The following is a 14,227-nucleotide window of genomic DNA, read 5'->3' on the forward strand; positions in this document are numbered from 1 at the left end:
AACAGCTCCAGCTATTCAATAGCCCTGGTCCCAGATCTGTTTGTGCTCAACCTGCAGAGTAAGACATTTATACGTTTCATACGACATTAAAACAGCTCCAGCTATTCAATAGCCCTGGTCCCAGATCTGTTTGTGCTCAACCTGCAGAGTAAGACATTTATACGTTTCATACGACATTAAAACAGCTCCAGCTATTCATTAGCCCTGGTCCCAGATCTGTTTGTGCTCTTGCCAACTCCATTGCTCTTATTGTCAAACCAAACATGGAATTGGCCTTCCATTCCATAACGTGTTGGCAAGGGAGCAGAAACAGGCTAGCACCCAGGCTAGCTATTCCTTCTCCCCTTCTGTATCTCTATAAACACCTGCACTTTTTTATCAGTCGCTGTATCGCCTAGCATTAGCTTGTGTTTCATCACATTATTCCATTTCAATCCCATTTGAACCCGGTCAAATCAGTCTGTCAGTCAGAGCGATGGCCACTGTGGTTAGAAAAGGAACTGTGTTCTTCGGAGTGTTGCAAGATCTCATTGTGTGTGTTCATGAATGTTGAGCACTGTAATTGCACCATGAGAATGTATTCGTTACCGTAACAATGTATTTTCTCTCTCCTGTACTTCAGACTCAGTCAGCATGTCAACAGTGAAGAACATCAATGTCAACATGAGTCTGGGGCTAACCCTCACCCACACAGCTACAGAAGATAAGTTCATGGTAAACCTGTTTTTATACACCACTACATCTGTATCGAACTTCTAGCTATCCTAACCCTAACCCTTCTAGCTATCCTAACCCTAATCCTCACCCGCACAGCCACACAAGACATATTCATAGTTAACAGGTTTGGAATCATTGCATCTGATTCTTTACAGCCACACAAGATAGATTCATCATGATCAACAGCTTTAACATCACTGCAGCTGGAGAGTTCATATAAGATCTTATCAGTCAATCAATCCCACATGTTTAGGGACTTGGGATTGATAGCCTGAATGTAATGTTGTTTTGGATGTTTTACCTTATATCTTGCGCGCCGTCTTGTTCTCCTGGTAGACATGTGGACCCCTGTGGGCTCAGAAGTGTGGCAGCCAGTATTATTACCCAGGGATCTGTGCAGAAGTGAACCCTCTCTTCAACCCCCTGTCTTCGTTCTCACCCGCCCTTCAAAGTAAGAGTCCTTCATCATTTGAAATATCCTACGAGTTATGTATTGTTTTCACCATTGATTAAAAGTATAAATTAAAGTCCTCATTTGAAACAATAACAAAGTGCCCCCGTGTTGCTAAAAAGCTAACGGATGGGGCTAGAGATAGGTAACCACTCTCAAATTCATAGAAAGAGCCACGGATGTACATTTGCCACCACAATTTGAGGCTCTGTATTGGTTATTTGCATTTATGTTGTTCACAAGTGTCCACATTGCCGTAAAACAAGCTTACATTTTGTGTTCTGATAGGGTACCAAAAAGTTGAACTATGCTGGTGAGGCATTTCTAAGTTCTATTCTTCAAGAACCAATGGGTACACAGCTGTAGAAAAATGGATGTGGCAACTAAGGGTTCTAGCTTTCAGTCCTACAGTATATCATATTTAACGCCCCTTTGTGGTTGGAGTTCTGAATCATTACCATGGAAAATGTGTTGACATGAACTCAATTCTTATCTTGTCTTTCCAGCTTGTGGGGGTCCAATGGATATTGCTATTATTGTGGATGGATCCAACAGTATATATCCCTGGCCACCCATTGTGGCTTTCCTCAAGAAACTGTTGGAGAATTTAGATATTGGACCAGATAATACTCAGGTAAGTGTGCTCACAGTTATCAATGTATATCATTTGCTACTTGTCGAGGTTATTGACAATGCATCTTTTAAAGGCCATGTTCCCCCCCATCCGCAGAGATCTCATTCATGGTTAACACTGCATACATCAGCTCAGTCGGAGATCGCCTTTAAAAGCTGCATAGTGGACCACCCGCAGTCGGATTGAATCTTGGCCCGAGTAAATGATCTATCCCTATCTGTTTTTGTTGACTTTATGTTCATGTTTTCAGGCAAGTATTATACAGTACGGGGTTGAGCCAGTCGTTGAATTCCATCTGAACGCCTACAAAACCAAAGACTCGATCATTGCGGCTGCAGCCAACATTCTACAGAGGGAAGGCCTGGAGACAAACACCTTCCGCGCCATTGAATTTGCTCGGTGTGTCTCAGTCTACAACACTTTCTATTCTTGCAGTGTCAACATAGTCTAAATGCTGCACCCCAAATGGCACCCTATTCCCTACATAGTGCACTACTTTTGGCCAGAAATAGTACACTATGTGGGTGCCATTAGGGAGGCAAGCCTAAGGCATTTCCTCCTGTTCTCTGCTAGTCAATGGGTCCTTAGGATCACTCTTTTGTTGCTGCAAATTTTCCTGTACAGCAGGAAATGCAAACTTGTAGACTATTCAAGGTTTACAAAGGCTTCTAAAGTTTGTCATTTCCACTTTAAAATGTCAAACTTTCCACTTTAAAATGTCAGATCAAGCCCTACAAAAAAATGTAATTAGAAGCCACATAATAATTCCCATTTTCTGTTGCTGCAGGATTATTCGCTGTAGAAAAGTGGCTCAAATTAAGATCCTACATCCCAATGATGCAGACGATTACATTGATGAAAGCAACAATCATTCCACAATATTAAAGCTGATCCACCCACAAAAACTATTTTTTTTAAATACAAAAATATCCTACATTTGTAAGTGATCGTGACCCTCATGTAATTTAAATATATATATCCTGACTCTCTCAACATATTTATGAAAAATAACAGGATTAGAATCTCTCTGTACATACCCCCCTCCCCCAAATGGGGTTAGAATTGAGCACTTGAATGGAATAGAATGGAAATACAACACAATGAAATGTGTTCCGAACAAATGTTTTAGAAGCTGTTTCTTTAAATTGGGTATTCAATTGGGTTGGAATATGTTGAGATGGGACACTTTTTTGACCTCGTGTCTCAGACAGAACGCGTTCCTGCCCGGGAACGGAGCTCGACCCGGAGCCAGCAAAGTGATGGTGGTGGTGACGGACGGAGAGTCTCACGACAAGAACCTCCGAGACGACGTCATCAGGAAGTGTGAGAGTGAGAAGATCACCCGCTTTGGTATTGCTGTGAGTAAATATCCCACCTATTTGGTTGATCCTTTATTTATCCAGGTTAGTCTCTCGTTGACATAAAATCTCTTTAGCAAAAGACACCTGGATATACAGTGTTGAGTGTGAGGTATTAACATTTACTGTTTGAGACCTTTGATACCCCTATAACATGGCATTATTATTATTACGGTATATCAATCTTCCCTTTCATTCTAATAGCAATGATTTTAAAACTAATTCTTTATTATGTTTGTTTTTCTTCTAGGTCCTTGGGTATTACATAAGAAATGACATTGACACTAAGAACCTGATTGCGGAGATCAAGTCCATCGCCAGCACCCCGACAGATAGGTATTTCTTCAACGTATCAGCTGAGGAGGCTCTGCTCGAGATCGCTGGATCTCTGGGAGACCGCATCTTCAACATTGAGGGTAAAGTTGTGTTCTAAAGCAACGCTGAATTTGTATCGCGGTCCATTCGAACAAGAATGAGTTACCATTTACAAAACCAGAAATAGTAGCACGGCCACTTTATTGCACTTAACCCAACCTGTCCGTTGTGTTTTCTGTGGGGGTTAGGTACTGGGAAAGGTGGTGACTTTCAGATGGAGATGTCCCAAGTGGGATTCAGTGCCCACCAAACCAAGAAGCAGGTATGGGATACAAACCCCAACTCTTAATTTAAATCAGTTAGTCTATTTGGTAGCATTTTATTTCACGGGTGTCTACGTAACACATTCGTAACACATTCATAACACATTCATAAGCGGTACCTGAACATTACTTAGTGTGTTTTTAACAGGTACTCTTCTCGCTCACATTACAGAACATGATTATGCTGGGTGCAGTGGGGGCCTATGGCTGGAGTGGTACTGTGGTTCACTACACCACCCAGAAATCGGACATCTTCCCCAAGACGGCCTTTGAGAGAATTCTAGAGGACAGAAACCACAGCTCACTATTAGGTAAGTGAGCTTGCAATCATCTACGAGTCAATATTGTCTCCTTTATCTTCATTTGATGTTGTGCTATTGTATTATGAGTTCATCAACACCAAGCCATTCTAAGGCCTCTTGCTTTTCCAACAATTTCTAACTTCCTTTGAATGTGTATTGAAGCTCAAACAATAGAGATCTTTATTTACAGTGTGACTGGCAGTAAGACTACTAGCGCTGGACATTGTTACACGTTTGTCCATAATATCCCGTTTGGCTGTTCTGCACAGGCTACTCTGTGACTAGCGCTGACAACACTGAATGATGGCAGGCTGTGACTAGACAGTACGTTTGTCCTATGCTACTCTGGCTGAATGATGGCGCTACTATGTGGCTCGGTCCAACCACACTGGACAGGTCATAGTGTACATCATCAACGGCAAGGGACAACCCACCGTCATCGACTCCCAGAGGGGAGACCAGGTAAGGCTCTCTGATTCAAATGGAAGAGAAGAGCGGTTGACAATGGTGACAGTTCTGTAATTCGCTTTGGATGAAAGTGTTTGCTAAATGAACCATATTGAAAAGAAGAGCACGTCAATTGGTGTGTTGTCAGATGTTATGGCTCTCTACTATCTCTATCTATCATACAGTATATATCTCTCTCTCGCTCTCTCTCTCTCTCCAATGATCTATCATATCTGACTTGTCCGATTTGTTCCCATCTGCTTCGTAAACGTCGTCATCCTTTGTTTCTGCTCATTGATTCAAAACATATGTTCCTCTTAATAGTTTTCTGTATGCGCTTTCAATTCTGTAGATTGGCTCCTACTACGGCAGCGTACTCTGTCCTCTGGATGTGGATAAAGATGGTGTGTCTGATCTACTACTGGTTGGAGCTCCCATGTTCATGAACGAACAGCAGAAGGAGATTGGGAAAGTCCATCTCCTCTCCTTCACAAAGGTAAGCCACACATCTTATTTCTTTCACCTTTATTTAAGTAGGAAGGCCAGTTGAGAACAAGTTCTCATTTACAACTGCCTGGCCAAGATAAAGCAAAGCAGTGTGACACAAACAACAACACAGAGTTACACATGGAATAAACAAGCTTACAGTCAATAACACAATAGAAAACGTCTATATACAGTGTTTGCAAATGGCGTGAGGAGGTAAGGCAATAAATAGGCCATAGAAACGAAGTAATTACAGTTTAGCAGATTAACACTGGAGTGATGTATGTGCAGATGATGATGTGCAAGTAGAAATACTGGTGTGCAAAGAGCAGAAAGTATATTAAAACAATATGGGGATGAGGTAGGTAGATTGGGTGGGCTATTCACAGATGGGCAATGTACAGCTGCAGCGATCGGTTAGCTGCTCAGATAGCTGATGTTTAAAGTTAGTGAGGGAGATATAAGCCGATTTTTGCTATTCGTTCCCGTCATTGGCTGACTTGGTGCACTGTACACCAAGTCAGCCAGACAAATTTTCCTTAAAATGGTTTATATTTTTTGAGTGCAGACCCACCACTGTACATTTCATCTAATGGATTAATTTCCGGTGTACACACGGCATTCTCTGAGCACAGTGGTTTCATTCTCTGAGCACAGTGGTTTCATTCTCTGAGCACAGTGGTTTCATTCTCTGAGCACAGTGGTTTCATTCTCTGAGCACAGTGGTTTCATTCTCTGAGCACAGTGGTTTCATTCTCTGAGCACAGTGGTTTCATTCTCTGAGTGGTTTCAAGATCTTTTGAAACTTCCTAAAGTACAGAAATATTCATTGTTTGTGTTCCACTGGTGCTTCTAGGGCATCCTAAGTGTTCAGGGGTTCCTGAAGGGTCCGTCCCCAGTGGAGAACGCTCGTTTTGGGATGTCTGTCTCAGCGGTGCCTGACCTCAACATGGATGGCTACAGTGATGTGGTGGTGGGAGCCCCACTGGAAGACAACAATAAAGGTGTAATCTATGTCTTCAACGGGGACAAGAAGAGACTCAGGACACAGTATTCCCAGGTAGCTGCGGGTTGAGGATTGTGCTCAGTGCTATCACTCAACGCAACCTTATCCCAGCTCTTGTCACTCGCTAGCACAGGGGTGGGCAAACTACGGGCCGCGAGCCCATTCAATCCGGCCCGCGGGAGGTTTTAATAAAAAAATTACTTTTATGGTGGGGGGGGGTGTTTTGGGATGAAAAGGGCCACACTTGAACGTCTAAAACGACATAGAAAGTATATAAAAATGATAATAGATCTATATATTTTTAATAACTGACATTTTTCTGGCCTGCAATTTTTTAAAATCTGTGCGGCCTCCTGTTGAGTTTCTAAATCCCGACGTGGCCTTCGAGCCAAGAAATTTTCCCACTCCTGCCCCACCGCCATGTCACAACTGAACCTGTTGTGTCTACATATAATTATCTGATGCTTTGGGATTCACTAGAAGTGTTTCTCAATCTGATGGAATTCAGCCAACGTGAGCATCTGATGTGGGATCAAGGGTAAAATCATGTTTTATCCTGTTCATTTCAGAAAATCCTGGGCTCCAAGCTGGACCCTGCGTTGCAGTACTTCGGGAGGTCCATGGACGCCAGCTCCGACTTAAACGATGACACCATACCAGATGTCTCAGTGGGGGCTTATGGAATGGTGGTCCAGCTCTGGTGAGACTCGCTCAGTCGTTTCTTTCTATAAAAATTATTTATTTGTATTTTTCTTAACCCTGCTCTTTCGGGGAACAACTAAATCATTTGGTTTCCCTCAAAACACACGCGTCTCACAAGTTATCTACTCGAGTTACAGTGTTAACTTTAGACTTGATATCAGCACATTGGCAGCTGTTCTTTGCAGCTGAACAACTTATTTTGGTTCACAATAACTCCAAACCCAAAGAAATGAAATTACAGTAGGTTCTGAGAGAAACATCTTATACTTACTGTATCTCCTCAAGTTTTAGTTGACTGAGTGAGATGTGCCGCCTCATGGAAAGCCTTCTCTTACATAACTGTGGGAAAGCATTTAGTCTTGTCACCTCCTCACACTCCATCTAGAGAGCAAAACAGCTGGGTGGATTTGGTTTAAAGAGATTGGATTATGCTGACCATTCTCATCTGGATCTGACACTGCTACTAACCACTTATACAATCAATACATCAATCAATCAATCAGTCAACCAATGAGCCAATCAGTTAATCAACACATTAACCAATCTGAAGTTGACTCATGACTCATGTAGTTGCCTTGTGATTGAAGCATGTCTCAGTAGATGTAGTCATTCAAAAACATAAAAGAGCCAGTTAGCTTGATATATGATTATGACTCACTGATTATGACCTCTCCCAGGTCTCGGGGTATGGCCGTGGTGACAGCGAGGGCAACCTTCAACCCTGACACGGTCAGCATCCTGAGTAAGACGTGCAGGGTCAGTGGGAGGCTGGTGTCCTGCTTCAACACCTCAGTCTGTTTCAGCGCCACCTTCAGGCCCAAGATACCTGTAGGACCTGTGGGTAAGCCCTGCTTCTTTTCTTCTCTCTCTCTGTCTCTGTCTGTCTCTGTCTCTCTCTCTCTCTCTGTCTCTCTCTGTGTGTCTCTGTCTCTCTGTCTCTGTCTGTCTCTCTCTCTCTGTCTCTCTCTCTCTCTCTGTGTGTCTCTGTGTGTCTCTGTCTCTCTCTCTCTCTCTCTCTCTGTGTCTCTGTCTCTCTCTGTGTCTCTGTCTCTCTCTGTGTCTCTGTCTCTCTCTGTGTGTCTCTGTCTCTCTCTGTGTGTCTCTGTCTCTCTCTGTGTGTCTCTGTCTCTCTCTGTGTGTCTCTGTCTCGCTCTGTCTCTCTCTGTCTCTGTCTCTCTCTCTGTGTCTCTGTCTCTCTGTGTGTGTCTCTCTCTCTCTCTCTCTGTGTCTCTCTCTCTCTGTCTCTCTCTGTCTCTCTCTCTCTCTCTCTCTCTGTGTGTGTCTGTGTGTCTCTGTCTCTCTCTCTCTCTCTCTCTCTCTCTCTCTCTGTGTGTCTCTGTCTCTGTGTTAGTATCTCCCTCTAATTATGTCTTGTTGCCTGTGCTACTTCTCACCTCAGCTATCAGGTTCAACCTGACCCTAGATGCTGAGCTCCAGTCGTCTCGTGTCACCTCCAGAGGTCAGTTCAGGAACTCAGAGAGAGTCCTGCAGAAAGACATCCGGGTTTCCACCAGGGAGGTCTGTGAGACACTAGAGGTCTTTGTCCAGGTAAAGAAAGATAATATGAAAAGGTTTGATGCTGATTTGCTGAATGAGGTGTGTCTGTGTTTTCTCCTTTGTCAGGCCTTGTTGAATTACTGTGTTAATTTATAATGGAAGAAACATCCTTTTAACAAACTCTTAAAAATCAATCAATTGATCTTATTTCAGGAACATTACCAAGATGTTAATGTTTACTTGTATGTACAGTACCAGTCAAACATTTGGACACACCTACTCAGTTTTTCTTTAGTTTTACTATTTTCTATATTGTATAATAATAGGGAATACATCTACATTATTAAATAACATATGGACTCATGTAGTAATCAAAAAAGTGTTAAAAAAATCTAAATATATTCTAGATTTTAGATTCTTCGAAGTAGCCACCCTTTGCCTTGATGACAGCTTTCCACACTCTTGGCATTCTCTTAACCAGCTTCACCTGGAATGCTTTTCCAAAAGTCTTGAAGGAGTTCCCACATGCTGAGCACTTGTTGGCTGCTTTTCCTTCACTCTGCGGTCCAACTCATCCCTAACCATCTCAATCGGGTTGAGGTTGGGTGATTGTGGAGGCCAGGTCATCTGATGCAGCACTCCATCACTCTCCTGCTTGGACAAATAGCCCTTACACAGCCTGGAGGTGTGTTGGGTCATTGTCCTGTTGAAAAACAAATGATAGTCTCACAAAGCGCCAACCAGATGGGATGGTGTATCGTTGCCGAATGCTGTGATAGCCATGCTGGTTAAGTGTGCCTTGAATTCTAAATAAATCACAAACAGTGTCACCAGCAAAGCACCCCGACACCATCACACCTCCTCCATGCTTCACGGTGGAAACCACATGCGGAGATCATCCATTCACCTACTCTGCATCTCACAAATACACGGTGGTTAGAAACAAATATCTCACATTTGGATTAATCAGACCACGGGGCAGATTTCCACCGGTCATATGTCCATTGCTCGTGTTTCTTGGCCCAAGCAAGTCTCTTCTTTGTATTGGTGTCCTTTAGTAATGGTTTCTTTGCAGCAACCATGAAGGCCTGATTCATGCAGTCTCCTCTGAACAGTTGATGTTGAGATGTGTCTGTTACTTGAACTCTGAAGCATTTATTTGGGCTGCAATTTCTGAGACTGGTAACTCTAATGAACTTATCTTCTGCAGCAGAGGTAACTCTGGGTCTTCCTTTCCTTTGGCGGTCCTCATGAGAGCCAGTTTCATCATAGCGCTTGATGGTTTATGAAACACAACAGTTCCGGATTGACTGACCTTCATGTCTTAAAGTAATGGACTGTAGTTTCTATTTGCTCATTTGAGCTGTTCTTGCTATAATATGGACTTGGTCTTTTACCAAATAGAGCTGTCTTCTGTATACCACCCCTACCTTGTCACAACGCAACTGATTGGCTCAAAAGCATTAAGAAGGAAATTTATTCCACAAATGAACTTTTAACAAGGCACACCTGTTAATTGAAATGCATTCCAGGTGACTACCTCATGATGCTGGTTGAGAGAATGCCAAGAGTGTGCAAAGCTGTCATCAAGGCAAAGGGTGGCTACTTTGAAGCATCTCAAATATGAAATATATTTAGATTTGTTTAACACTTTTTTGGTTACTACATGATTCCATATATGTTATTTCATAGTTTTGATGTCTACACTATTATTCTACAATGTAGAAAATAGTCAAAATAAAGAAAAACCCTGGAATGAGTAGGTGTGTCCAAACTTTTGGCTGGCACTGTATGTATGATGATGAAAAAAAAACAATGCCCCACTTTTCTGTATTATCTTGTGGTTTTCTTTTGGATACTTATACAATTCCAATCAGTTAATTGAGTTCTGATCCCGCTGATGAGAATTAGGTTTGTAGTCAAATGAATGAAACTAATACATAAACTCCTATATTTTGCTTGTCTGTCTGACAGGAGGCCCCTGACTTTGTGAGCTCAATCGGTCTGCGTGTGGACATCACTCTGCAGGACCCAGACTCCAGTCCTGTTCTGGATGTTCTCAGTCCCACTGCCTGGGAGTTCTTTGTGAGTTACCACTCAATTAAAATATCAATAATATGGGATGTACATTAAATATATGTTGATGTTGCAATTGCTTGCAGTTGTTAGTAGGAATGAAAATATTGTCGTTTTAGACTATTATTTGATATCAAAGTGTCATGATTATGCCTAGTCATGATCAAAGTTGAACCAGGATGTAGACATGAGGCTAGGGTTATGGTTGTGGTTGAGACGAGGATGTAGACATTAGGCTAGGGTTATGGTTGTGGTTGAACCAGGATGTAGACATTAGGCTAGGGTTATGGTTGTGGTTGAGACGAGGATGTAGACATTAGGCTAGGGTTATGGTTGTGGTTGAACCAGGATGTAGACATGAGGCTAGGGTTATGGTTGTGGTTGAGACGAGGATGTAGACATGAATCTAGGGTTATGGTTGTGGTTGAACCAGGATGTAGACATTAGGCTAGGGTTATGGTTGTGGTTGAACCAGGATGTAGACATGAGGCTAGGGTTATGGTTGTGGTTGAACCAGGATGTAGACATGAATCTAGGGTTATGGTTGTGGTTGAACCAGGATGTAGACATTAGGCTAGGGTTATGGTTGTGGTTGAGACGAGGATGTAGACATGAGGCTAGGGTTATGGTTGTGGTTGAGACGAGGATGTAGACATTAGGCTAGGGTTATGGTTGTGGTTGAACCAGGATGTAGACATTAGGCTAGGGTTATGGTTGTGGTTGAACCAGGATGTAGACATGAATCTAGGGTTATGGTTGTGGTTGAACCAGGATGTAGACATTAGGCTAGGGTTATGGTTGTGGTTGAACCAGGATGTAGACATGAATCTAGGGTTATGGTTGTGGTTGAACCAGGATGTAGACATTAGGCTAGGGTTATGGTTGTGGTTGAGACGAGGATGTAGACACGAGGCTAGGGTTATGGTTGTGGTTGAGACGAGGATGTAGACATGAATCTAGGGTTATGGTTAGGGTTGTGGTTCAGGCTAGGATAGAGACATGAAGCTAGGGTTAGGGTTGAGGCTAGGATATAGACATAGGGTTGTGGTTGAGGCTAGGATATAGACATGAATCTAGCGTTGTGGTTGTGGTTGAGGCTAGGATATAGACATTAAGTTAGGGTTAGGGTTGTGGTTGAGGCTAGGATATAGACATTAAGTTAGGGTTAGGGTTGTGGTTGAGGCTAGGATATAGACATGAAGCTAGGGTTAGGGTTAGGGTTGAGGCTAGGATATAGACATTAAGTTAGGGTTAGGGTTGAGGCTAGGATATAGACATTAGTTAGGGTTAGGGTTAGGGTTAGGTTAGGGTTAGGGTTGAGGCTAGGATATAGACATTAAGTTAGGGTTGTGGTTGAGGCTAGGATATAGACATTAAGTTAGGGTTAGGGTTGAGGCTAGGATATAGACATTAAGTTAGGGTTAGGGTTGGGTTGAGGCTAGGATATAGACATTAAGTTAGGGTTAGGGTTGAGGCTAGGATATAGACATTAAGTTAGGGTTAGGGTTGTGGTTAAGGCTAGGATATAGACATTAAGTTAGGGTTAGGGTTGAGGCTAGGATATAGACATTAAGTTAGGGTTAGGGTTGAGGCTAGGATATAGACATTAAGTTAGGGTTAGGGTTGAGGTTGAGGCTAGGATATAGACATTAAGTTAGGGTTAGGGTTGTGGTTGTGGTTGAGGCTAGGATAAAAACATTAAGTTAGGGTTAGGGTTGAGGCTAGGATATAGACATTAAGTTAGGGTTAGGGTTGAGGCTAGGATATAGACATTAAGTTAGGGTTAGGGTTGAGGCTAAGATATAGACATTAAGTTAGGGTTAGGGTTGTGGTTGAGGCTAGGATATAGACATTAAGTTAGGGTTAGGGTTAGGGTTGAGGCTAGGATATAGACATTAAGTTAGGGTTAGGGTTGTGGTTGAGGTTGAGGCTAGGATATAGACATTAAGTTAGGGTTAGGGTTGAGGCTAGGATATAGACATTAAGTTAGGGTTAGGGTTGTGGTTGAGGCTAGGATATAGACATTAAGTTAGGGTTGTGGTTGAGGCTAGGATATAGACATTAAGTTAGGGTTGGGTTGTGGTTAAGGCTAGGATATAGACATTAAGTTAGGGTTATGGTTGAGGCTAGGATATAGACATTAAGTTAGGGTTAGGGTTGTGGTTGAGGCTAGGATATAGACATTAAGTTAGGGTTAGGGTTGTGGTTGAGACTATGGTTGAGGCTAGGATATAGACATTGGTTAGGGTTAGGGTTGAGGCTAGGATATAGACAATAAGTTAGGGTTAGGGTTAGGAGGATATAGGGAGGGTTAGGGTTAGGGTTAGGGTTAGGGTTGTGGTTAGGTTGAGGAGGATAGACATTAAGTTAGGGTTAGGGTTGAGGCTAGGATTAGACATTAAGTTAGGGTTAAGGTTGAGGCTAGGATATAGACATTAAGTTAGGGTTAGGGTTGGGTTGAGGCTAGGATATAGACATTAAGTTAGGGTTAGGGTTGAGGCTAGGATATAGACTTGGTTAAGTTAGGGTTAGGGTTGAGGTTGAGGCTAGGATATAGACATTAAGTTAGGGTTAGGGGTGGAGACTATGGTTAGGGTTAGGGTTGTGGTTGTGGTTGAGGCTAGGGTTATATAGACATTAAGGGTTAGGGTTAGGGTTGAGGCTAGGATATAGGGTTAGGGTTAGGGTTGAGGCTAGGATATAGACATTAGGGTTAGGGTTAGGGTTGTGGTTGAGGCTAGGATATAGACATTAAGTTAGGGTTAGGGTTGTAGGGTTAAGGTTAGGATATAGACATTAAGTTAGGGTTAGGTTGAGGCTAGGATATAGACATTAGTTAGGGTTAGGGTTAGGGTTGGTTTGTGGTTGAGGCTAGGATATAGACATTAAGTTAGGGTTAGGGTTGTGGTTGAGGCTAGGGTTATAGACATTAAGTTAGGGTTAGGGTTAGGGTTGTGGTAGAGGCTAGGATATAGACATTAAGTTAGGGTTAGGGTTGAGGCTAGGATATAGACATTAAGTTAGGGTTGGGTTAGGGTTAGGCTAGGATATAGACATTATGGTTAGGGTTAGGGTTGAGGCTAGGATAGGGTTAAGTTAGGGTTAGGGTTGTGGTTGAGGCTAGGATATAGACATTAAGTTAGGGTTAGGGTTGTGGTTAAGGCTAGGATATAGACATTAAGTTAGGGTTAAGGTTGAGGCTAGGATATAGACATTAAGTTAGGGTTAGGGTTGTGGTTGTGGTTGAGGCTAGGATATAGACATTAAGTTAGGGTTAGGGTTGTGGTTGAGGCTAGGATGTAGACATTAAGTTAGGGTTAGGGTTGAGGCTAGGATGTAGACATTAAGTTAGGGTTAGGGTTGTGGTTGAGGCTAGGATGTAGACATTAAGTTAGGGTTAGGGTTGAGGCTAGGATATAGACATTAAGTTAGGGTTAGGGTTGTGGTTGAGGCTAGGATATAGTCATTAGGGTTAGGGTTGTGGTTGAGGCTAGGATTAGGGTTAGGGTTAGGGTTAGGGTTGTGGTTAAGGTTAGGGATATAGACATTAGGGTTAGGGTTAGGGTTGAGGTTAGGATATAGACATTAGGGTTAGGGTTGGGTTGTGGTTGAGGCTAGGATATAGACATTAAGGGTTAGGGTTAGGGTTGAGGCTAGGATTACATTAGGGTTAGGGTTAGGGTTTGTGGTTAGGCTAGGATATAGACATTAGGGTTAGGGTTAGGATATAGACATTATGGTTAGGGTTAGGGGTTGAGACTAGGATATAGGTTAGGGTTAGGGTTAGGGTTGTGGTTGAGGCTAGGATATAGACATTAGGGGTTAGGGTTAGGGTTGTGGTTGAGGCTAGGATATAGACATTAAGTTAGGGTTAGGGTTTTGGTTGAGGCTATAGACATTAGGTTAGGGGGTT

General features: G+C 42.6%; 1 protein-coding gene across 1 annotated transcript in view; it reads left to right on the forward strand.

Annotated features, from left to right (window-relative positions):
- LOC112219685 (integrin alpha-2) overlaps nucleotides 1-14,227 on the forward strand; it is a 36,764-nt gene that overhangs the window by 11,878 nt on the left and 10,659 nt on the right. The window contains 15 exon segments of the mRNA XM_042302063.1: nucleotides 623-714; nucleotides 1,054-1,168; nucleotides 1,675-1,802; nucleotides 2,053-2,201; nucleotides 3,010-3,160; nucleotides 3,411-3,576; nucleotides 3,724-3,797; nucleotides 3,971-4,159; nucleotides 4,467-4,562; nucleotides 4,900-5,043; nucleotides 5,890-6,093; nucleotides 6,609-6,739; nucleotides 7,419-7,582; nucleotides 8,141-8,289; nucleotides 10,213-10,323. Of these exon segments, the coding sequence (XP_042157997.1) occupies nucleotides 623-714; nucleotides 1,054-1,168; nucleotides 1,675-1,802; nucleotides 2,053-2,201; nucleotides 3,010-3,160; nucleotides 3,411-3,576; nucleotides 3,724-3,797; nucleotides 3,971-4,159; nucleotides 4,467-4,562; nucleotides 4,900-5,043; nucleotides 5,890-6,093; nucleotides 6,609-6,739; nucleotides 7,419-7,582; nucleotides 8,141-8,289; nucleotides 10,213-10,323 (2,063 nt within the window).

This window comes from Oncorhynchus tshawytscha, linkage group LG20 (assembly GCF_018296145.1).
Source record: "Oncorhynchus tshawytscha isolate Ot180627B linkage group LG20, Otsh_v2.0, whole genome shotgun sequence".
In the NCBI taxonomy this organism is placed as follows: domain Eukaryota; kingdom Metazoa; phylum Chordata; class Actinopteri; order Salmoniformes; family Salmonidae; genus Oncorhynchus; species Oncorhynchus tshawytscha.